The sequence below is a fragment of the Symphodus melops genome, assembly GCF_947650265.1.
Source record: "Symphodus melops genome assembly, chromosome: 9".
NCBI classification, from domain to species: domain Eukaryota; kingdom Metazoa; phylum Chordata; class Actinopteri; order Labriformes; family Labridae; genus Symphodus; species Symphodus melops.
This window is the reverse complement of record NC_136699.1, coordinates 17,250,089-17,275,352: the sequence shown is the minus strand read 5'-3', so window position 1 is coordinate 17,275,352 and position 25,264 is coordinate 17,250,089. Positions and strand designations below refer to the sequence as shown.

The 25,264-nt window shown below is 41.2% G+C and overlaps 1 protein-coding gene across 2 annotated transcripts in view; it reads left to right on the top strand.

Annotated features, from left to right (window-relative positions):
• Window positions 1-2,221: 2,221 nt before the first annotated feature.
• Window positions 2,222-25,264, top strand: part of pdlim7 (PDZ and LIM domain 7) — a 31,173-nt gene continuing 8,130 nt past the window's right edge. Inside the window, exons 1-7 of one of the 2 annotated variants that reach the window (XM_079352088.1) lie at window positions 2,222-2,461; window positions 4,903-5,001; window positions 12,317-12,468; window positions 17,515-17,542; window positions 18,468-18,661; window positions 22,576-22,730; window positions 23,119-23,155. In XM_079352088.1, coding sequence (XP_079208214.1) covers window positions 2,435-2,461; window positions 4,903-5,001; window positions 12,317-12,468; window positions 17,515-17,542; window positions 18,468-18,661; window positions 22,576-22,730; window positions 23,119-23,155 — 692 coding nt within the window. In that variant the 5' untranslated portion in view covers window positions 2,222-2,434. The remainder of the gene's footprint in view (window positions 2,462-4,902; window positions 5,002-12,316; window positions 12,469-17,514; window positions 17,543-18,467; window positions 18,662-22,575; window positions 22,731-23,118; window positions 23,156-25,264) is intronic. The other variant, XM_079352087.1, reaches the window with a different exon arrangement.

The window sequence follows — 25,264 nt, the reverse complement described above, 5'->3', positions numbered from 1 at the left end:
GTACATATGGACTTCCATGGATTGTAAATAACCAATCATGCTCTCATTCATTTTATTTTGTGTGTTTCAGACTCATGTGGCCTCTCTTTGGGCTTCCTTCTCTTATTTTCCTCCTCTTCATGCCTGGAGCAGCACTTTGAAATTTTTGTTTTTAAGAACCAGAGCTGGACAGGCGGAGAGTGCCTTCCCTGTGTCCGACCCACAGCTCTTCTCCTCGGGCTTTCGTCTCGCCCTCTTAAGTGTTTCCTCTTAATATTCAGTATTTTAACTTTAACGAGGCAAACATTATTTTAAATGTAACCTCTGTGTGGAGTATTCACACATGTGTATTGTGATATGATGTGAATTTGCATGTTTTTATTGTATTATGTATGTATGTGTTGACCTGCCCAGGGACTGCAGACGGAAATTAGCAAACTGCTATAATCTGTTACAAAGTATCTCTACTCTATGAGATTAATGTTATTTTTTGTAGGTCCCTGACAACTGAACTAAGAAACTAAACTAAACAATAGCCAATAATTTAATTCAGTCTCCAATTATTTGGATTAGGGAACGTTAACTTCCCTGCATGAGAAGTAATGGTTATCAATTTTATTCCAAAACTGTATTAACTCCAAATAAGTGACACAAATTATTGACATCCTTTACATAAAACAGTTGAAAAATATCAAATATGCACTCTTAAAATAAATCTAAATCTTTCCAAACAAATAGGTGTACTCATACATAATGGCATTGTGTAAAATAGAATAAATAGTCAAATTAATAATTGTGTTGCTACAACATGGCAACCTTAAAGTTGTTTATACTACAAGCTTTCATGAAGAGTTACAGTAATCAATTGCTTTTTTTTCTAAATCAACAAGTTTAGGCACCCACAATGTGTTTTAAAGCTGGTCAGATAAAACAAGGTTTATATTACTTATTATGTATTTTCTGATTTATTCAATAATCTGCATTTTTTTGGACATCTAAAGTAGGCCTATTACTCTAAAAAACTATAGACTATAGTTAATATAAAAAACAAAGTGCATTTGATGGAAATGTATACAATGTATGGGCAAGCCTTGGAAGCCTATACAAAGAAGAACGGTTCTCTTTAGTAGAGGGCATAAGTAAATCTTAAAAAAAAAAAAAGACAGGAAAAAAAACTAAGTCACTGCATATCCAAAGAAGAAAGGTAAACATGTTAAAATTAGTTTCTTTGACACATTTCAGCATCCTGCCTTCTTTAGGGTGTCTCATATACATGTGGTGAAACAAACTTAAACACAAAAGGGTGAGTGAATCAACAGGTGTATTCACAGTCAACCAGTCTTTAGTCCTTCCCCTTCAAGTAAGTTCATGAGGTCACCAAAGGGCAAGCTCTAAAGAAAATGGAAAAAATGTCAGCAGGGGGCTTCTTAAGAGAAAGTAGACTATAAGCAAATAAAGACAAATAAAATGTGAAAAACAACAGTGTCATTGTAGCTTAGGATGCTGTATATTTATATAAAATATTTCTACATAGGCTACTAACCACAAGAATTCTCATCCTCTCATCTGCCAGTTTGAGCATCTGAGCTCAGAGGGCGCTGTAGAGTCCCTATGGAAACTAAACACTTTGTATTTTTATCTTTTATGTATTTAAGATTTGCTCATAAGATTTATATTTCTGTTTTGCAAACATACAAATGAAGCTTACTCTAAACATAAACATATATCTCCTTCAATTTTAGGCCACATTGACCTTACAGAAAAAGAGTCAGAGATACTAAGGCCAGGGTCGTGGGTTGCTCCCAAACTTTGGCGGTGATCAGGTTGTTTGATCCTTGTTCCTCTACACATGGATTCTGTGCGTAAAGCTGGAAGGAGATGGGTTGCTCCTGTGCCTTTGAAATATCTAGCCGTGTAGGCTTGTCATTATTGTTTGTCTTTTTTTTTTTCACAATTTAGATAGGCTACATGTTCGCTTTACCTTAAAAACAAAGGGGTCACAGTTTGTTATATCTGATTTGTCTAATCAAAAGTTAATTTCTTCCTGCGTCTGTGGCCACTTAACATTTACGAATTACTGCTCTAACCTAACCAATCATGTTTTAAAATATCCTTTGATAGTTTAATGTATCTATAATTCTATGTTTTTCACTTTCCAAGAACTAATGATTGTAATTAAAGCTTCGACTGATGTGGATTAGTAGCAGACGGTTTCACAGCTGGGATGTGCGTAAAGCACGGCCTCTCCTGGTTTACAGCCGCAGTATGAAAAGAAGCAGCGGGCCCATGTGACTTCTGACGTTTCAGCCGAGTCCTGCTAAAAAGAATTTGAGGGAATGATCCTGCTGCTCACCAAGGGGATCCACGGTGGCTTCCTGACGTCCGCTTTGAGGAAGTCTGAAAGTTACTCCATTTACCCGACCGGCTTTGTTTGTGTGTGTCCAGAAGAGTCGTGATGTCTGGCGAACAGGAGGCACAAGAGGTAAGCCTATTGATCTGTTCAAACATGTGAAAGCGTTCCTTCGTGTGTGCTGTGACTCTTTGGAGCTAACTTTGTGCACAGTAGAAGTTATAGCACGGACTGTGTGTTGTACACTTTCTGGTTTTTTGGCTTGCCCTCCGAACCACAGTGCGTTTAAATCGTTGCAGAAACTTCTACTTACTTTACTAGAGGCGAAAGTTTGTCTAGCTTTTGTGTTACATTTTCTTTCCTAACATTGTAAGTTTTATTCAAACTTCTGAACTGCAGTGAGGTTAGTGGTTTAACTGTTTTTTCCCCCCAGTGGAGCTTGTAATTGTTTCAATAATTTGTCTTCTGAGGAATTACCGGTAAACTATATAATCCCATAATTGCGTGGGTCGTTAGCAAAAAAAAAAAAGAAAAGAAATGAAGCTTTCAATCCTGTGTATTGAAGGACACAACACTAAGTCGATCTTCCTATAGGAACATTAAAGTGACACCATGGAGGATTATAAATAGCATTGCAATTAACATGAATGAGGACCACAGACATTACTGGCATATTCATTGGTGTAAGCGGTCTGTTAATTAAAGGGGAATTTAATATACAAAAAAAATGAACTCACATTCTTACTGTTACTCTCAGCAATACGACTTTTACATGTCGTGCTGTTCAAGTATTCTGTTTTTGTTTGTCTGGACCTCGAGTCAGTAATGAAGTTTGACTTGAACGAAATGAACATTATGCATAGAGCTTTTGTCTCAAGCAAAGTCTAACCTGTTGCTGTGGATCTGTTTTGTTTTTTTTTGGTTTCTTTCTCATACAGAATTTTTTCTTGGCTCCTGATTCTCTGTAGGATGCATAAAAGTTGCTGAAATTGAACCCATGTTTGACTAAATAATCCTGTCTGTTTGTCTTGCAGTGGGTTAAAAAAACATAAATGTACATATGATAATCTTATATGCTTTTATCTGGAGTTTTTTAAAAAAAAATTTAAAGGCAGAAGTACTCTTTAATACATATGACAAGTAAGCCCCCACACACCCTTTTCCATTTCATGTTATGTGAGCTCCTCTACTGCTTTAAGAAACTGATGTTTAGACAAAATTGCTGGTTTGGTTGCACTATGCTTCTCCAGCTGGAATGTAGAACTACACAAGCGCTTGTGGCCGTCTGCTGCTTTTCAAATACTCCGAAAATTAAAGTCATATGATGACTATATGTTGTAGACTGTTGCCAGAATAAAGGGCTAGTTGACGTTACCTCTCTCAGCCCTTCTCCACCCCCCCTCCCCGTCTTGCTGTGACTCATGTGGGTGTAGGGCTGAAATAGTTTGGTGTAGTTTTACATTCCTTATATAGCCTCTGAGGAGAGGCTAGGGCTTGCCTGTGTCACACACACTGTCGGGGGGTAGCTTTTGCCAACACAGAGAGAATCTGCTTGCCCCAGCTTACTGACTCTCTAGCTTCCTCTTAGCTTTTTGGCTATTGGCCGTCCCTTGAGGACAAGGTAGGTTTGCATGGTGGCATCTTGGCTAGTTGGTGTAATGACACCTGGTAGATGCGATACGATTGTTAGAGTAACGACACCTGGTGGGGTCGAGGAGGAGGAGGAAGAGCTTGGTCAAGGGTGCAGGTACAGAGGTCAGTGGTACAGTTGTAGATCACAAATAAGAGTTAGTGACATCGCCCTGTGTCTCAGATTGCCTCTAGTTCCCAAAATAACCTGTTCAATGAGGCAATCGACGTCAATTCAAAGCTCGAGAGAGAGATTGTGTCACACTCAGTTTCTTTTTCTAAAGTTTCTTTGAGAGGACATTTATGAATTGGCACTTTACAAATAAAGACAGTTGATTAGTGGTGTCCGTCCGTTCTTTAGTTTTGTGAAATATTCCACGTTTGTAAATGGTTAATAAAGCTGCTGTGTTCCCGTTACCTGTAACAGCGAATTAATGAGCTCACTGAGTCGGCTGCACTTACTTTGAAAACAAGCAGATAGCTGTTGAATCTCAGGGCTGTTTTCATTGTTCACTAGATTTATTGCGCTTATATTTTCCCCTGTCCTCATTTGCATTAGTTTTGTTGTGGTCTTTATACAAATGTTCCTCTCCGATTATGATCCAGGGGATAGCAGCTTATTAATGAGTGGGTTGATAAATGTTGGAGCATTGTGCCCCATGCAGCAGCTCTGGTGTCATCTTTATAATATTGTAAACAGCCTCAGTCTTATACTTGAATTAATTTATAGCTTACCAAAATGCAGATTTGATGAGGTATCATGGCATGGGTATTATTAACGGTGTATTTTTTTTGAAGAATAAACAATACATTCACTGTTGGGAAAAACCAACCCCTGTAGTTCATATGGGTGGTGTTAGGTTGTGGAGGAGACGGATGCAGAAAGACAGCAGGTCTCGGCTCTTGTGACCTTCTTGACTGTTTCCTCCTTTATGTCCCCCAAGGCTATGAACGCATACACTGTAACCCTGAGCGGCCCAGCGCCCTGGGGCTTCAGACTGCAGGGAGGGAAGGACTTCAGCATGCCCCTCACCGTGTCAAGGGTGAGTAACTGTTCTCTACTTCTCTGCATCCGTTCAATGCTCACTCACCACCTCCTTTACATCCTTCTCTAACACTTGCATGGACGATCATTCCTCTAAAGATATTTATGTTCTCTGTGAAAGCTCTGGTACGTTTACAGATTGGGTTGAAGAGCCCTGGTTACGACACAACGTCTCTCCCTATGCATATATACATGTCACGGTTTGGAGCCTTGCATGTGGAGAGTTTTCCTCCACAGACTGTTCTGTTCATTTTCATATCAGTCACATTTTTATTTTATTTTTTGCATTGCCAACAAACCCTCATCCTTAGCATTATCGGTATGACTGGGTCACAAGGCCGTGCTGTTGTGTGTCTCGCGTTGCTTTGTACTCCCCATCTTGTGTTGCTCCCTCACTACTAAATAAATTGTCAAATAGTCTATAAACTGCTGTCGCTATTCAAGAGAGCAGCAACCACTTTCCAGGCCTTATAAGTGCACTGCTGCTTTGCCTGACAAACACACAGACTCTCACTCGCAGCCACACACACACACACACACACACACACACACACACACACACACACGCGCACACACTCGCATAAATTCATTCCAACGTTGCTTCTAGCAATTGCGCACGCAGATCTCTTGTACTGTTATGCACTCAGTCCCTGTTGACGTAGTTACATTGCTACCTTAGAGGCTGAGGTCATCTTCGTGTGAGGTTGATTTCCATTTTTTTGAATCTTTGACTCCGCTCTATATTTGCAGCCACACATTTCAGAGATAATTAGAAGTTAATAGGTAATTAGATAGAGGTCAAGCCTCCCAAGGTTACGCCGCATACTCTAAATCATTTAAACACTTCCATTTTCGGTTGCCGAGGAGCTATGGCACGAGAGGAAGACAAAAGAACTGCGAGTAAATGTGAGGTGTTTTTTTTTTATTTTTTCAAATGTTGCTTTGATCAATGTGCTGAGGCTCCAGTGTGTTTTGCGCAGCGTAGACCGACGGCCGCGAAGAGCTGACGTAATCCTGTTGTGAGGGCAGCAGTTATCACCAGCCTTGTCAGCACATGTCTTGTTTCTGTTTTCTGGGAGGCATCACAGCCAGAAACACAATGTTCCCCCTGGATTCATGACAAGAAACATTTTCTTCGAACCATAAAAGACCAAGCAGATTTTTAGTTTTTTTTGGAGCCCTATAGGTGTGCAAGAGGGATTTCACTCTACACTGGCATGCAGTATGTTAGTGTGAATGTCAGGTGGGTGTGCCAGCAGTTAAAGTTGAATTATGTCAAGCCTGCACAGGAGGCCAGTTTTTCTACAATCCAGGTGCATTAGATACAAGGGTTCATTTCCCTGGCTGACAGAAATATTGCTTACACTTTCTGTGCTGCAACACCTTTCCATGCCAGTGTCTCTAAACATTTTTGCTAGACTTGCTGTGATTGAATCTGGGCAGCGTGAGGTAAAATTGATAATGACCACTGAGATTGGAGCTGAACGACTGGTTTAGAGGCTAATATCTGCGTGGCTTGTTTCTGCAGTCCACCAGGCTTTAGGAGTTATAAAGATGTGACGGGTATTCTCTCTCTGCTTCGGGCTCTCCTCGCCTTTTTCATAAGAGGATGGGACGGTGAATCACACATGGCGCAGAGGAGGAAAAACAACCCAGTGAGGGGACGTAAAACTCCGAGATATACAGCCTCCTTTTAGTGAACGTCAGGACTGCACTCAGTGGGCTTTATACACCGGAAGAATTTAACGGGTGGTCTTTCTTTACCGGCCTGCAGCTGATGAGATAAGCGTCTCAACCCGGACACAGAGTGACAAGTGATTACACAATGAAGAACATGCAGAGTGACAGGACAGAAAGGCTCAGGCGCATTGATCTCTCAGCAGTTATCCCTTGCAATCTCTTTGCCTTGAGGCATTCAACTAAGTGTTTTGCTATAGATTATTTAACAATTAGTGTGGTTGAGACAGATTTGTTGTAGAGCTGATGGTTATCCAGCTCACTGCTGTTTGGGCTTAATGTGGCAGATTGCAGCATCATCAATAACTTTGGTTTTAATCATTCACTCGATGCATTGATCAGGAAAGTTCTGTGGCTCCCTCAATTCTTTGCGCGGGTGAGTTGGTTTATAGGTTTCCATTCTCTATGAATGCTCTCGTTTCCTTCCTCTTCTGTCTGTGAGCCGTGAAAGCTATGCTTTCTCAGAATTCCTGGCATTTTTCTCTCATATCCAACCAGTTAGTGTCAACAGAAAATCCTCTTGTCTCCTCTCTGTGTCTCGTATGTCTTCCACACTCACTTTTCTGGTGGTGATAACCTCCCTCCCCCCCCAATCCTGCTGGAATACCTTCCAGTGAAATCAGAGGAAGGGAAACGGTGCCAAGACAAACTTTAAGGTCACTGTTGAAGGGAAAAAAAAAAACCCAAAACTTTCTGACCTCGAATATGCACACACCCATTTATCAACTGGGAAACTGTTTGTTAGTTTTCTCTGCCTTGCATCGGTATGTAAAATGTTGAAGGAGTAAAATCAATGGTTCACTTGATCTTCTTTAGTCAGGAATAAAGGAAAGGATGTCGGTATTTTCTCTCCTGTGAGCGACTGTCAGTTTGAGTTGATTTTGGCGACCCCTGTGGACAAAGCAGGACGTGTTTTCTCTTTGCTGGCTTTGTCCTGTAGATGTGTAGCTAGCTTTTTTATGTGTGTGTGTGTATATATATATATATATATATATAAAAGAGAATCCTCACCTTACTTTATTTTGATAGTCTAATATACTGAATAACGTCAACAATCTTAGTCCATAATCTGACACCTACCCCCCAGCAGCAGTAAGGGGCATTACAAATGACTATATAGAAATGATTAATCCTGTGTGTGGCGGTCCTTTGTGTTTTCTCCGTCATAGAGAGACCTCAGTATTCAATTCAGTCTGATTAACAAACAGCTTAAAACTCCTCATAGTAGCTTTAGCTGAAATGTCACGGTCGCCCTTTCAAACAGACTTTGCGATAGTGAGCTGAGCATGTGTGAATAAACCCTTTAACCCTCCACACCGAGGCGTCACCAATTGCTGGATGTGGCTTTGTACTGGTAACACATTTTATCAGTGATGGAATTTAAATGTTATTGGCAATAAAAAAAAATGTATTTAAAGAGGCAATCCAGTTATTAGATATGGACCTATCACAGTACAAATAGCCAACATTTGACACCTCTAAGGAAGAGCGATGCTGACATTGTCCCTTAACCATGGGAGACATTTACATACTTTTACTAAACTATTAACCAAGGTTTGTAAACTTATCTTAAAAAGACTTGTCAAGACTTGTGTAAACTTTTATTATGTAGCAGTCATGTAATGAGAAACTGCCGTTTTTGCAGTTGTTAGTCTGGAGCTACAGTCCTTGACTTGAGCCCTTTTAAATGCCAAAGAATTGTCGCCCAACAGCCATCTCATATGAATGGGTCATACTTGGGTTAAACGTCCAGTCGGCCCTCATCACACAAACGTGAACGCTGTCAAGTGAAAATCTTCAGACAGTTCAGTCGTGTCTTCACCCTTTTCAATCTAACCTTTGGCACCAACTCTTTTTTTTCTTGAATTCCTCCAGACTTCTCTGACCTTGAGGACGCGCAGACCTACTTTAGTAAAAATGATATCTGACTCTCCACACATCTGCCACAACATCCTGTTTCAGCTGGAAAGGCATATAAATATAGGAAGCAAGATGTTGTGCTAACACGTTGAGTGCTGCTTCAGTCGGGTCTACCCTGCTCTGTTTTAGCCCCAAAACTCATCCGCGGGGTTCCTTTTTTTTATATATCTGATCTCGTGCCATCGTGATTATTTAAACATTATGATACCATGACCGGGCCTCCAAGCACCATCTGCTTTCTATCAACAAACACATTCCTGACTGCTGAAATCAAATGTTCAGAGGAAATTACAGATGATGTCGAGTCAATGAGTGAAGCTGGAGATTAGTGAATGTTTCTCTAATGCCACAGCTGGATGTGTTACTCCTGTTTCTACGAGTGTCTTTGTCTGACTTGTACACCATGTCTTTCTTTATCACTTGAAGCTTTAAAACACTCCTCCTCCCACACACACACACACACACACACACACACACACTCAAGGAAACAAGGCCTTGTTCGAGGGGTGGATTAATAATTCAGGACTTCCTGATAGATTGCCCACAGGGGGCATTTGGTTTGTGACTAGTTAGATGTGAGTGTCTTATGTTGAGATCAGTGCAGCAGTGTTTTAAGGTGAGTTCGTGCTAGGTGTTCCACTGAAGTCATTATAGGGGTCCACATGCTTGCAGGTTTGGTTTTCCATTTCTCAGAGGGATATTTATGGCTTCGCATCAGCTGCACTTTGTGAGTGACGTAAGGACAGACTGTCTCTTGGCCTCCAAATAGCCGTGGAAAGAATAAAACCGAGCTGGTGCAGAGTTACTTTGCCTGTATATCTGCAGCTGTAGATCGACTCTTGTGCATTGTAAGATTTGACCAAAAAAACAAGTGTAAGGGGGCCTGGGGGGAGTTTGAGGCCATGGCTCACCTGGAGGGTCAGTCAACTGAAGCACTTCAAAGGTGAATTCAAGATGTTGCATTTTGAAAGGTTGGCTATGCTTTGAAATTCGATAGCATACCAAAACAGCTTCGATGCAGCACTCTGCCAGAAAGCCTTGAAACGGGCTGCTAGCTGACGGGCTAAAGCTTGTAGTTGTGATTAGCTTTAGACGTGGGAAGTGAATTCTAAATGTATTTGCATCAACGTGTGTATAAGAGGATGACCCGGCCTCTCCTTTTGTTCGATGCTTCAGGAAGCAGCTGGATCAGAAATCCATCATCGTGGTATTTTTTTATTTTTTTTTGCCTCGTGGTGTTATCATCCATAATGACCGCGCCATCATGTTCGGTCTGACGCTGTTTTGACGCTGTTCGGTCTGACGCTGTTGTATACAGGAACATGTTTTCCACTGTCCTTTCCCTTATTGACAAACGGCTGGGGGGGTGTTGGATTACTATCCACCCCCAACCAACCAAAGGTCTGAGCGAAGCAACTTTAACTGCAAGCCTTCTCAAGTGGGTGAGCAGCTGCACTCTGAACCTGAGCCAGGAGCACAGGTGTCTGTGTCCATCACTGACTCCACTCACACACACACACACACACAAATACATTTACAAACTCAAGTCCGTGGGGCTTCATAGTTTCCCTTCTTTCAGCTCAGACATATCGGTACACTTTTTTTTTTTTTTTATCGGTACAGATTGAATGTGACATTAAAGGAAACGTCAAATTGATGTTTTTGGACACCACAAGCCTCCAGAACAACTTTATCGCTGCTTTCCTTAGATCCTCCTCGTCTCTGAACTCTGCTACTTGACTTCATTATTGTTTAAATGAATGTCGTGGAGAGTGAAATATGCATGTCTTTAACATTTAGTGACCTCTCGTACTCTTTAAAGAGACACTTTTTATTCCTGAGGTTTCTCATTCATTTAGACATTTCCCTCTTTTGCTCCTCTTTGTGTTACAAGTGTTTTATTGTCCAAATTAGAATAAATATGGCTCTTTCAGTGGCCCTTCTTGCTTTATAAAAGTCTCTATAAAGACCTCTTTTATCGTTCTTTCTTTAAAAATAATTCGGTTGTCTTTTCTCGCTCATAGAGATCTTTATCTGTGCGTCTTGTAACATTTTAAATCCTTCCCTTTTAAATGAAATGAACATCTACAGCGTGAGTCTTTCTGTGGCCATGATGACCCATGGGACTTGTAGTTAAACACCAACAAAACCTTTGTTTTATTTTGGAAAAATTACAAGGTGCTCAGGTTTTACTAGGCAGTTAAGTGTTCAAAGGTGGACGCGGCTGTCTGCTCTTACGTCAGCGGCATTACGCCCGACTGCGCTCCTTCTGAACATGTGTCACTTGTGTCCGTGTCATATTTGTTTTTGAGTTCGACTTCTCTCTAAAGCGTGAAAAATGTTATCTTTCTCAAACCCCTCTAATTGCTTCCAGTGAGTGTAAATCAAGGCAATTAAAGTGATGTTTGAACTTGGCTGTAGAATAAGTGCAGCTCGGTTTGCCCCGGAGGAATGCATTTCTGTTGGATTTAGCTTCGCTGTGTTTTGAAGTAAAGCAGGCTTTAACTTTGCTGTCCTTGTTGGTTTGGGAGTATTTTTATTTTATTTTTTATCCTGAGCTGTCATCAGTTTACAGAGCATATTACCCCCCCCCCCCCCCCGCCCTCCCCCCCTGCTCACACCAGTGTTTATGTTTAATGTGCAGAATCAAAGCGGCAACTGTGATAGCTTAGCTGAACATGGCAGAAACTATTGATTGAACCTCTGAGTCCTCTGAGCTTTTGATGAGCTAACATTTGCAGGGATCCATGACATCAGAGTAATCCTAATAGGTTTTTTTTTTTCCTCGCCAGAAACCCTGGCACCCACTCGCTTATCTGATGCCGAACACTTTGTACTCCAGTTATCTGAGAATTTGACACAAGTCTTGAATTTCATTAAGCCGCATGGGCAAGCTGACTAAGCCCTTACTAAACACGATTTGGCATCTCTGCCATGTCCTCGACAACTACTAATACACACAGCAGACTGTGTAGCCTGTGTACATGTATTAAACCATTACAACCTATACAGACTCTGTAAAGTTGTTCTTTTTGTAACACAACTCCACCTCTTTGCTCTGACTCAGTTCGTCTCCAGTCTGCGTGAAGCCTCCCCCAGAGGATGATGTCATTCTCTTCTCAGTCAAACTGGCCCATGACTTACATGTGTGGACTGAAAAGTAGATGGCTTGTTCCAGTAAATGATGTGACTATGTGTTACATATGGTCCCTGTCTGCAGCTCTTAAGAGGTCCGTTTCATAGTCTACAGTCACATCTGCAGTTAATCATACGCTGATGACTGATGACATCGTGATGACCTGTAACGTCTGTTCCTCGTACTGTTGAGTGAAATACCTCTGCTCGCCTGTCTGCCCCAGACACTCAGACTCCCTGAGTCCATCATTAAGTGTTGTTGACAGAAACGACAGGGAAGGGTACACGACTCTGTGCGTTTACACTTCCGACCTTTTAGTCGGATAAGAGATAAGGTGATGCATGTGGTCACGTCGCAACATGTAAGTACATTTTCACTGTGCTTTGGAAAACATTTAACGATCATGAACTGTAGCACGTTTCGTTTTTCCTCTTCCTCCACTGTAAAGTCTCTGTCCTCATCTTCCTCTAATTCCTGTTCCTGTCCCCTTTTTTTTGTTTGTTTGTTTCCTTGTCTCCAGCTGACCCCGGGTGGGAAGGCAGCCCAGGCTGGTGTTGGGGTTGGAGACTGGGTGGTGTCCATCGATGACTCTAATGCAGAGGACATGACCCATGTGGAGGCACAGAACAAGATCAGAGCAGCGACAGACTCCCTCACTCTCACCCTCAGCAAGTAAGTCACCTGGCACCATGAAATCCAGCAGCACATGATTATTGTCCCCTCATCTGACCTTCTTCACACATTATTTTTTTAGTGATATTAAATTCTTAATATTTGCTGAATAGTAAAAGTAGCAGAACATATCAGTGTTATACTGTACTAATAAATGTCAGACTTTTTTGGTGGCAAGGATACTTTATAAACCTCTTTATGTCTCTTTGTGTATTGGAGTCACAGGCAGGGTTTTTTCAAAAGCTAATGAACAGACTGAGGCCATGAGCCAAAAACAAATGAAGATTTGGTAAGATAGCACTACCATATGGTGGTTCCTGAAGCCGCTTATCTTTGGCTCATCAATTCTGACCTCTTGACGAGGACGAAGAATGATCTTTTCTGCCTTTTTTTTTTTTTAATTCAACCTACATAGATTTCAACATTTTGGCAAGATGCTGTTTAATTACAGATTTTCAAATTCCCTCACTGGACTGTTGCTGTCATATCCAGGTGGCCTATTTTTTTTTTTTTAAGATTTGTATTTATTTATTTATTTATCCCAGGCTGTTTTCCATCCAATGTGTGCCAAAGTTTAGCAGGCAGGCATTTCCTAGTTTACTCAAAGTGAATGCACTGTAATATCGCAAGCATATTCCTAAGGCAGGTGCATCAATAAACTCTGAACGAAACTACCTATAATGATTTACTTTTGTGTCCTGCGCGGGTCAAAAGCAACGCGATGGATTGAAATCTGAACTTTGTGGTCGTTCCTTCGACACACTTTGAATTGAACAATTTAATCTACAAAGCTAATTTCCAAGAGTGTCAGTGTTCTCCAATCATCACCAATCAATAAAGGCTTTCCCAAACTGCCTTTCATGGAGCATTGGATATGTTTGTTTTAACTGCATGTGGATTAAAGTGCGTAAACGATCTGGCTGTAATAGAGCTACATGTACTGATTTATTTCTAGTTAGCATTAAAAGCATTAAAGTAATATTCAGTCTTTATCACCCAAACGCTCAGATCAAGAGTGATCGGTCTGCAATGAGCAGCAGGTCAGATGCTGTCAGGAGGATACAAAGCCTTATTTCAGCTTTAAAAAAAAAAAAACAGATTTCAGAAGAGCCACGGGGAGCTTACATTATACTCAGGCTTTGTAATGAAATCAGAGAAAGTCTCTTTAATTAAAGCACTTTGTCTTGAAGTGTGTGCCAGGAAAATCAATAGTTTTAATTTAGCTCGAGTTATTTTAATTAGCTCTGTATAACCTTCAGTGAGGCGCGCTCGTACTGTACCTGCTCTCATAACTCTTGCCAGACATTTTTGACGGATAAAGTATCTCTGTGGAGTTGGAGCCAAAATGTTTCATCTGGAGCTTAATTATGAGAAAAAGATTTCCCCTCCCTCTAAATGTTGAATCATGGAACCATTAAAGAGCTCCGAGGCCTCTAAAAAGGGAAGTCAACTGCCCTGCTGAGTAACAAAGATGATCCTCACTGTCGTGGGACTTAATTATTTGTGTCTTCTCAGGAGGGAGCACTCAGAATGTGACTGCAAATAAGACAAAACAACAGACTAAGAGAACAACAATGAGTACTACTGTATGCTGCGGGTCAATAATGACATCATTGTTGACATTGTTAAAGGTACCGTAATGAAGATGGCGCTCGTTTAAACATTTGAATAGATTATCTTCAAAAGAAGTAATGGCAGAAAGAAAGATGTATTTGAAGAAAAGGAAAAGTCGGCGTGTGTCTGGAGCTGACTTTAGACATTTAAGGACAGATTTCAGAAAAGAGAAGTACGGTGCCATGACTCTGTATCTGGCTACTTCAACCACAGACTTGTGACTTATAGTTAAACTTAAGTTTAGATAAAGGTTGTTATCTTCATGAAAGTCCTCTGCAGACGTTTCTGTCTCTGGTTGAGATAATCTGAAAGTTCAGACTCTTTTTCCCTTTTTTTTTTTTTTTTTTTTTCATGAAGCCTACAACAAGACACAGCTCTGGAGTTAATTGTATATTTCTTTCCTTTTAAAGCAGGCCAAGGTCACCCTGCACTTCTTTCCACTAAACGCCTTAAAAGGAGCGAGCGCTGTTCTAATGATCTTTTTACTTCCTGAACTGGAACTGAAAAAGAAGCGAGAATAAGTAAACAAGCGAGAGTCTTGTTGGTCTTTGTGGGAGGGTGATGTCATGCTCTCTGCACAGGGACAGATGAGGAGTTCTTGCCCCTCTGTCTGTAGCTTTGCTGTACTGCTTTTCTTATCGGTCTACGTCTTAATGTAGGACATTTTTAAAGACGTATTTAAGCTGCAAGGACTCTTGTGTAAGAAGATACCAGAACTAACTCTGCTCGTGTTTGACAAAAATATACGTTAAAACCTAAAGTCACAAGTTTGTTGATAAAAGAATGCTTTTCTTCTCTCTCGCAGGGAGTTGTGTATTGTTTTTTTATTTTTTATTTTTTTTTATAAAAGCCAGCATGCTTACTTAACATACTTTATGTTCTTTCTGTGCTGCGCCTGCTGAATGTTTCATCTCCCTGTGGAGTCCAGCTTCGGTAAATATTTTACTTGTCTTCTTATGAATCCCTCGCCTCCTCTCCGTCCGTGATGGTTATTATATTGTGAGAATGGCAAATGTTGTTTTCCTGAAACATTTCTCAGAGAAGCACTACTGTCACTTTTTATTTATTCGTCTCCTGGCTCCCATCCAGTTTCTTTTATATCAAGAGAGGAGGAAAGCTGACTGCCAATGAGCTATGGTCCATTCTATTGTTTGGTTTAGTGCCTCATTTTGTTCAACACCATCATCTCCTTTTATGTGAACAGGTTTAAGCTTTATCCAAAGTCTTTTTTTAAAGGGAGGAGAATCTAAAAAGAATAGGGGTCATACATGTGTGGCTTCACAGAAAGTAGATCTGTTGCATCTACAGGGACGCACTCTGACTGTATGAAAGTGCAGACTGTCGCTGATTGGCCTTCAGCGTTGGGGTATGTGGGTTATTTGTGCAAACTTGATTACTGTATCATGGGAGAGGTTTTTTTTTTTTTTTTTTTTTTTACGGTGAATTTCTGGCTTTATCTGACATCAGCTTGGAAGCGAAGCATGCATCAGCTAAAGTGAGTGACCCATGAAATGAGGCAGGAAATGATCTCAGAGCGTGCATATTCAAGTTTCAACTTTTTCCACGAAACACTGACTGAACCGTTTCTACGCTCGGTCACATAAGCCTGCTTTGACAAAATAAATACAGCTGTCTAACACATTCCTTCTATTGTATCTCACATTTTAAGTGTGACTCATCAGATTGAGGGTTAAGGCGAGCTGAGGCGCGATGAGTGTCACATTGATTCGTCTTCTCAGACGTGTGACACGCTCAGACATGTCAGTATGCCTTCCCTTTGCTCTTCTCGCTGCGTCTATACAGCCGTGCTGTCATCCTGCCTTTCACATTACTCTATCAGGCAACGACATGAACAGCCACTCATTTCTCACAGGAAGCCTCTCCATTGTTTTAGCCTGATTGTAATGTGAAACAATGAGCATGACTGCACGCCTGGTTCATTCTCTCTGACTTAGCTTCATGTGACTAGCTTTGCGTTGCATGCAAACTCTGTTAAGTGTTTTTTTTTCTTTAAAAGAAGCCAACAGCAATGAAGAGCTGGGTGTGTTCAAGTTTAATATGTAAATATATAATGAAATGAACCGTCTGCTGTGTTGCTCCAGTCAGCACTGCAGTAATGTGAATACAGGGATTAGAGTTAAGACGAGTACAACTCAGTGGCGCTCTTAATATTCTGAACAGACAGGGTGAATCCCCAGGCAGTGTTAAACTCTATGGAGAGAAACGAGTTCTTAGTGTTAATAAAACCACTGTAGGAGGAAAGTGTTTGTAACTTCTTCTATTTTTTTTCCATCACTTATACCATCTTTACTGACTACCTTTTTAATGTCGAGATATTTATGTTGGGACTCTCTTTAAGAAGGCACAACATGACAGGAGTCCAAGGTCATTTGCTAGCAATACGAGGCAGTGACTCTGACCACATGCAGCTGAAAGCAGTGCTGAAGTTATGATCAAACTGTCAGTATTTAACATCCTGGCTCCAGCGTTAACCCATGCGTTTTTTTTATGCGTTGGATTTTTAGACTGGAGCTTTTGGGGCTTTTTCTGAATGTCTGTTGGCTGGTAAGATAATTATAGTTAACGGGACATGTTAAAAAAACATTCTCATCAATTAAAGATAAAATAAGAATTTTTCACCAAAAGAGGCCTAACTATAACGCGCTCTTTTATAAAGTGAAAATTTCTACTTTAATTAGTATCTGATGTCATTATGAGTCTTGTGTGATATGGGGAAGTTATTTAAACTTCCGTACTAGTCGTCCTAATTTCTAAAAGATGGGTCATATCAGTCAATAATAGACTGAAAATAGCGCGACACATGTTAAAGCTCCTCTAATAAACTTTCAGTTTACGTTGATTTGGGTGACCCCCGGTGGACAAAATGGCTTTGCGAATTTCAAAGGTTTTTTTTTTTTTCCTGAAGAATCTCAAGCTGAGGGAAACATGTCACTCAACAAGCGTCTTTAAAAAAACGTAGAAAAGGCTCTCAGAAAGTGTGCTGTTAATAACCTGAATTTGGTCACCTACCCTGCGTCTGAAGTTACAGACCTATATGATAACTTTATAGAAGTAATCAATGTTTCATCATAACCAGTGAAAACTCTTCATAGGAGTTGTAAGCAGTTTTTTTTTTCTCCAGTAAAGATTTAAGTGCACTCAGAATGTGACTGCAAATAAGACAAAACAACAGACCTATGAGAACAACGTTCAAAAAAGGTCAAACATTTCTGTTCAGCCTGAATCATAAAACTGCTCAATAAATGTATCGTGGTTCTTTTGGAAGGAGATTCAACCTTTCCTTTGGCTGAAACCTTTTCACACTTTCATCATATGTACGTTGGCGTTTTCTTTGTACTCATAATGAACTTACCGTCACAGCTTTAGGTAATAATACAATCTAATGTCTGTCCCTGTCTTTTCTTTTCACAGAGCTTTCAAAGCAGTTGGAGACCAGAAGGTAAGACTTGATTGTCTAACACATTGCGCTCACTCTGTGTGAACGCTCCAATGCTTTGCCTTGGTCTCCTGCTGGACACAGTGACATTGATTGAATTTGAAACTTCCTTTGATCGTTGCCCACGATTTGCCTCAACGGTGTGTTGTGCCACTTTGTGTTTAAATTCATCTGATTCACCTGGTTCACCTGTCAAACTCTCACAGAGTCTGTGCACTGTGCATTAGCGAAGCATCAGTGAGTCACTAAATGAGTTGTTTGTTGGATGGAGTGTTGTGTCGCGTGTACCGCTGTTCGAAATTCTTGTGGTTTATTTGTCGATGCCTTGCACAATCCCTGACTCTAAAGTAACACGTACTTTTAGTTTCACTGTCGAGCCTCTTCAGAGCGTAACACTTACCCAACTGAAAACTACAATGGTGTCATGGACTGCTCTGCGCCGCACTGTTTTTTTTTTTTTTACTAAAGCAGCAGGCGCATAATGTTTAACAAAGCCAGTGTTACACTTTAGTTGGAGTTCTTTTGCAGTCCATGCATTATGCCCAGCGAGAAATCTCATTAGTGAGACATGTCTGTCAAATATGAGGATTTCTCACTTTGAGCATTTTTCATTTTAGCAGCAGAAGCAGATTAGTTTGGCCAGGCTGTGGCAGTCTGCCAACACAAATAAAGTGGTCGTGTTCACACATCTTATGCAGTTCTTCCGTATGCAGAGAAAAGCCTGCAAGCTTTGACAGAGCAGCTCCTGCAGCCTGGTGTAATCATTTTCCGTGAGAAAAAAAAACTTTTGGGCTGCACTGAAGCTTTCTTTGCTTTTAAAGCCTTGGGATTGTGTAAGAGCTGAAGGAATTTTGACTGTGTGTCAGAAATGTCTAACTGCATGTTTGTGCACTGTGCTGCATTTTGTCCCTCTCCCACACCCTCACAGGACTCACTTGCTGCCACTTCTGTTCCAAAGTACTCGTTTGCTCCCAGCACAGCCATTAACAAGATGGCGAGGCCGTTTACAGCAGGCGGCGGTAGTGCCAACTCAGGACCTGTTATTAAACCTGTGGCCTACTCACCTAAACTTAACACTTCCCGCTCACAGGGCCCCGCCTGTATGCAGCAGCCTCAGAATGGGTAGGTGGATAAACAACAGTATTTCCTTTGGAATCCCAAATGTGACTCATGTGGTTTTGGTTTTATTTGTCTTTATTACTCTGGTTTTATGCCAAAGAGAAAATGAGAACCTCGAGGTTTCCAAACAGCACTATGTTAACAATAGACTTCATGTTACATTGTGTCACAGATTTCCAGAAAAGATAAACATGAAATATACACACAGTCTGTTTACATGTGCAGTTAAGTCGAGCGATTACGCCATTTGATAGGAATACTGTCTTTGTGTCAGCATACATGCGCAGAGGGAGAGTCGATTTTCTGACAGCATGTCCGACTGTGCTGCGGTAGGGGGCGATAGACCCCCGTTCAGCTGGTTACTATCGCACCTTCTTCCAGTTGACCTTGATAAAAAGTCATCAAACAGCAAAGTGGTGGTGCACAGAACTGTACAAACTTTACAGCGCTACACATTTTGTACGTGCTCTTTAATTTCCTTTTTTTTTTAAAGATTCTTATGTGTTGCATCCTGTTCCTCTCGTCTCATGAGATCCGAAGGCACTCGTGTGTTCAAAGCTGGCGCAGGGACCGTCCAGTTTGAGGTGTATACATGCGAGGGTAAATAGATAGTTAGTCCAACTTTGAGAAACTCCGTTTATTCCCAATTCAGTCGGACTAAAGTTGACTTATTTCTGACTGTAAGCCAATAATTTAACAAGGTTGCAGGCATATGATGGATTTTGTAAAAACTTCAGCTAAGCAGAATAATTTAGCGAAGAAGAGCGATGGTCTGCCTTTTATTCTGGAAAAAAAAAAGAAGACCTTGACTGGGCCATGCATGGACTTATCCAGATATATTTTCAAACGAGATATAGGGTAGGACCATGTCGTTTATATCAATAAAGTTGACGTATGAATAATGTTCTACGTTTCCTCAGTACAGCCACCAACCAGCCTGTTTCTTCCTCCCGTCTGTCTCTCTGCTCCTCCTCTCTTCCTCCCTGAGCTGAACTCATAAAGCAACCTGCACAACAAAATGCACACAGCTGTGTGTGTTTTGTAATGCAGGGAACATTTCTTATTGATCTAAGGAGCATTTTATTTACTATTTAGCAAACGGTGCTGCTGCCAGGCTGGATTCCTCCACAGCTGGATTTATCTGATGACAAAAAAAAAGTTTTACAGAGATCTGTGATGGATGGAAAATAAACAGCCACAGGTTTAGGGCCTTGTGAAACTGCTGACATGTTTTCTGTGGTTTGGCTGTTTTTGGTGATAGTCATAGTTTTTAAGTCTGTTTTTTTATTATCTAGCTTTTATCTTCTTCCTTTTGTTCCTGTCCTCATCCCTTTTGTGTGTGAAAGCTGAAATAATACAAACACACTCAGAAGAACTTAAATGAGCATATAGCAAGTTATTTGTCACATGACACAATAATGGCTGAAGGTTTCAGATCATGGTGCTTCTTTTTAATCTCTGCAACCGCTGGCATAACAAAATGAAAGAGTTGAATAAAGACGATGTCATTTGATCGTCTTGAAGAGTATTTCTCACGTTTCCCCCTTCGAATCTTCTTTGGTCTTTGTCAATAATAGGAGAGGGGAGAAGGGGATCTTGGTTTGACGCCGTCCTCCTTTCACACCTGCTGGGTAATAAAACTGACAGCTGAGCTCCCCTGACAAACTCTTGCTGCTATAATTACGTCCACTTAATGAAAGTCTTCTTCGCTTTTTATTCCACTGCTCAATTTTCAGGTGAAACAAGAATTCGAGGAGCGGATCAGACCCCCGTTTAAATGATCCTGAACGAAGCGCCCTGTGAAGCGGCCCTTTTTTCGAGGGCTCACAGTTGTTTGTGTAATTTGGGTCATGGTAGTGTCCTGACAGCAGCTCTTGATGGGCTGTGCTCTTTTGCTGTTTTTAGCCACACTCATAAATTGCTCCGAGTTCTCCCACACAGCTTGCTGGATTATTTAAGCAGCCTCACTTGATACTGAAAAGGCTCGCAAGTTTCTCTGCAGATGGCCGAACAGATTCCTGCTGCTCTCTTTGAGAAGAATAGAGCCTGATGAGAACTGTCGGCACACTTAAAATGAAGCTATTGTCGGATTTCCACAGACAGCGAGCGGTTTGACGCAAAGGGCTTATGTCTAAAGTGTCCTGGCCTGTCGTATTGAGACATGTATTGTGTGATGTAGTTTGTGCATAGCTTACTCTGACATCATGATGCGTCACTGCTGTGGCGTTTATCGTTGTTGACAGGGTATCAGAGCACGAGGAAAATCAGACTAACTCCGGGGGCAGAGAAACTAGGCAGCGTTTTTTTTTTGTTCTGTTCATTTTTTATTTTTTTTTTGTTTGGCAGATTCCTCCGACATTTACATAACTCTGTCAAGCATTCGTGCACATGGTGGAGGGGAGCGTCAGTGCAAAGGTTCTGTGCCAAGTCTACGGAGTCATTTTGGGTCAGGCTGACAATAGAATGATTTGACAGACAGACAATGCTGTCTTTCTCTCCCAGAGCCTGTCGACAATAACTGCATGTCTCGAGTCACCTCCTGCATCTTCTCTGCATCCTGCACTCCTTCGCTCTTCGTCTGTTCGGTCCGACCCGCCGTTGTTTGACGCTGTCATGATGATATATCGACAAAACTGAACTCTGATCTCGTTCTCTCCTTTTTCTGTTTTCCTCTTTCTTTTAACGCCACAGATGGAACCCATGGAAAAGTTAGTACATTCATTTTTCCATTCACGGTTCAGTTCACAAAACGCTGTTAACGTTTCAACTGTCCTTCACACATTGCAGTCATTGCAATCAATGGAAGTGCAAGCCAACCATCTGCATTATGTCTTCACAAAGCCTTGTGTTACTTTACAAGTTAAAAAGGTTAAAAAGGCTCAAGGAAAAAAGAATAGAAATATTTGCTTTTCATCTTTTCAATACAGTCGCAAATCACACAGCTGTGGCAACAAATCTCTTTAAAATGTACAATAACTGAAAGATAAGGGTACACATGATGTCATGTACTTGATTCTGTTTATTCTCTTTAACCCCTGACAGCCTCTTGTGGTGGTGTCCTACCCCCACGTTGATAACTACTGCTCTGTTATAGTCAATGCAACTCTTTTTATATTGAGTCTCCCGTTCCCGCAGAGCCTTTTCCACCTCACTGTGGATATTAGACTATTGAAGATACAATTTGCACGAAACTAGAAAGATCTAAAAGCTTGCACTAAATCATTGTACTACTTCTTCATTTCCTCTTCTGTCTCTGCTTTTCTTATTTCCATCTTTGCTCTGTTCGACAGGAGTGAAGCAACTTACTATGAGGATATGTACCAACAGTCCAAGTAAGAGGCTGCTGCATGCAGGACGGGTTTGTCAGCGTGTCGGTTGATTAAAATGGGCTGAATTTATTAAAAAAAAAAAAAAAAAAAAAAGAAGAAGAGAGAGGAGCTGATGCTTCTGAATAGATGAAAGAAAATCCCAAAGTAGAGATGAGAGAGATTCATCTTCATCTTCACTTGTTTTTGAGAAACTCAGGTTACAGTGGAAGGTGTTGGAATGATGTTGGACATGAAAAGCTTTCATTAAAAGATAATGTCCAAGCTGTCGGGGAGGGTTTCCACAAACATGGTCAGGCTCTTTCTTCTGACAGCCCTTCTCCCATTGACTATAACGGCACTTATAAATACAATCTCTAATGTAATGAAGTCCATTTATGAGTCTGAAGTGTGCCCATGAGAAATCTTAGTAATGGGTATCCATTAGCTGGCTTATTGCCTTGACCATGATGCAGGCTGTTAAGTACTGCATGATCTGCTCCGGATGTCCTCTATATTCAAGGTCACATGATTAACTGGGTTGGCCTGAGTGGGGTTTTTTTTTTTTTTTTATCTCGATGGGTTTTTGTTAACCGTGCAGTGTGTGCGCAGGCACGGCCTCAGGATGGAGAACCTGCCCTGCTTTATCCCCAACGACCGCAGCAAGAAGAGGCTGATCCAGGACACTGAGGACTGGCAGCCCCGCACCGGCACCACCCAGTCCCGCTCCTTCCGCATCCTGGCACAGCTCACAGGCACTGACTTCAGTAAGTCGGGGTCCAGGCCTGACGTACTCAGGAGATACAGAGAGTGATGGGCTGGGGTGGGCCTCTCTTGTGCAGAAGGGAGCATTCGATTTCATGTGATCTGATCAGAGCGAGTGACACAAGGTGGATAACACGAGGATCCATATTTCAGCAGCTGAGAGATGATCAGCTGTCGAGGCTGTTATCTTCTCTTACTGTTATTAATTCTTGACTGTAACCAGTCTGAAGAATTAGCTGCACCTCTACATGTTGTTTGTTTAAGCTCAGGTTGTGGAGGAGCAGCAACATTTTTTAGAACGTACATCTTGTTTGTGATCTGCTGTTTTGCTATTTGTCAGAGCTTCTGCTCTCGGTAAGGCATGCTGATGTGTCTCTCTGGATCTCTCAGTGCAGGACCCAGATGATGAAACGATGAAGAGGGCCAGGTAAAAAAAAAAAAAAAACTGGAGTGAGATTGATTTGAACATGCCCGCCTCCTCGGTCACAGAGTTTGTGCGTTTGTGTGTGGGAAGCTTCAATTTGGCAATTTTTTGAAAAAAAAAACAATAACAATAATAATAATTTAAACTTTGACATATTACATTTTAGAGATGTTTGAATTTTGCAACTTTAAAAGCAAGCATGGGTGGTGTCATTTGTAAAGGAACAAGGAACAATCGGCTTTGTTTTTTACCGAGTGGTTCCACTTTGGGAAATATGCTTACCGTATTTGATATTTGATTATTATCATTCCCATGTCTGTTTGCTGGCTTATGCAACCAGTTGCATGCTAACTAAGCCTACAAAGCTGCCTTGCTGCACCTCTTGGGCACATCAACTGTTGAGTGTTTTTAATTTCCTTCCTGTCAGGGGGGCTGTGCTTATCCAAGGAAAACAGTAAAACAAAACCTTCCTTAAAACCACAGTTGATTTACCCTTTGGGATTAGTTAGGTTAAATGAATAAGTTTCATGTTCTCTGTGATTTGAACAGACTATTTAATATGCTAAGCTAAGTGGCTTCTAGCTGCAGCTTCACATTTATTAGTATGCATGTATCATATAGAAGTATCATCTTCTTCTATGATACTTGTCAAAAAGGTGAATAAGCATGTATCCCAAAATGAAAGTACTTCTTTAACTTCACTTTTATATTTCTTATCTTTCCTGTTTCATCCTTTGCTTTTTTCACCGTCATATAACTTTACTTACTCTTCATTTTTTCTCATTTATTCCCTCCCCTACAATCTGTTTCCTTCCCCTCTCTCTCTCTCTCTCTGCCTTCCTCTCATGTCTCTCTTGCTTGCCGTCAGGGAAAAGTTCCTGACTGAGATTCAGAGTCCCCGCTATGCCCGTCTGAGGGATTGGCACCACGACAGGTCTGCTCGCGCCCTCAATATCAAATCCTGAGCGACATCTTAGGCGCCACGGGATGCAGAGCTTGCTAGCGATAGCCACACTGAACAACTATGTGACAAAGACGACGAAGAAAGCTGACCGTCCAATAGCAGATAACAGATTCACCTTTCGGATACAGATGGGGTGAAAAAGAAGTTTGGTGGAAAAAAACGAAAAAAGAAAAAGAAACCAAAAACAGAAGAAACCTAGATGACAAAGCCCGAAGTGGAACGTTGCATACTGAGCCTCAATGTGAGATCTCCCTCTGAATTTCTGACTTGATGATTGTTGACAAAGCTGTGGACCACTGTGTCTGTAGCCCTAGTTTCTAATTCACACTGCGTTACATTTGGAGTAAACTGGTGAGAAGGTGGAAGGGGGGGGGGCCTCAGCAGTGGGAAGCGCCTTTCTGTTAGTTCTTTTTCTTTGATTGTGGAGTTCAGACCCTCCTTTGATCTCTCTCTTTCCTTCTCTCTCTCTCTCTAACGCTGCCGGTTCTCATTTAGTGAGTCCTTCATCCTTGCAGTTTTCACTTCTGATCCTCTCATCTTGTAGGCTTCTCCAACCATTAAGAAAGAAAAGGAAGATAAATCTGTACTTTTGTTTTTTTTTTCTGCTGTCATCAAAAATATAAAACGTCTGAAAAAAGCAGCTCTCGCTCCTGTCTTTTCTTCTGTTTCCTTTCTTCCTGTGTTCGCTGTTTTAAAGGATACATCTCTTGATATCAAACGCTCACTTGGCGTGATGTCTTCTTCTTCTTCGGCTGTCTTACTACTATTGAATACTAACCTGGTGTTGGGACCAAAAATAAGCAGGGCAGCGTTTTACTCTGCATTATGTGGTGTAAATGAATGTGCTGCCTTCTCGGGGATCAACTTTCCTTTTATTTCCTCTGAGGGAAAACGGTTGTGCAGTCAGGCATAAAAACAACAAACAAAGTAATACTGAAGCGTCGAGGTGCTCTGTGAGGGACGGCAGACTTTTTTTTCCGAGACTATTTAAACCTGATCGAAGAGGAATATGATCATATTTACAGTTGAGTATTTTGCTGGCTTCTTTTCCGAGAGAAAAGCTCCATAAGATAATTGAAGATATCGATGCACAAACTGTCTGGCACGTTTTTTTTTTTTTTTTCGTTGTACTGGTTACTATGACAACA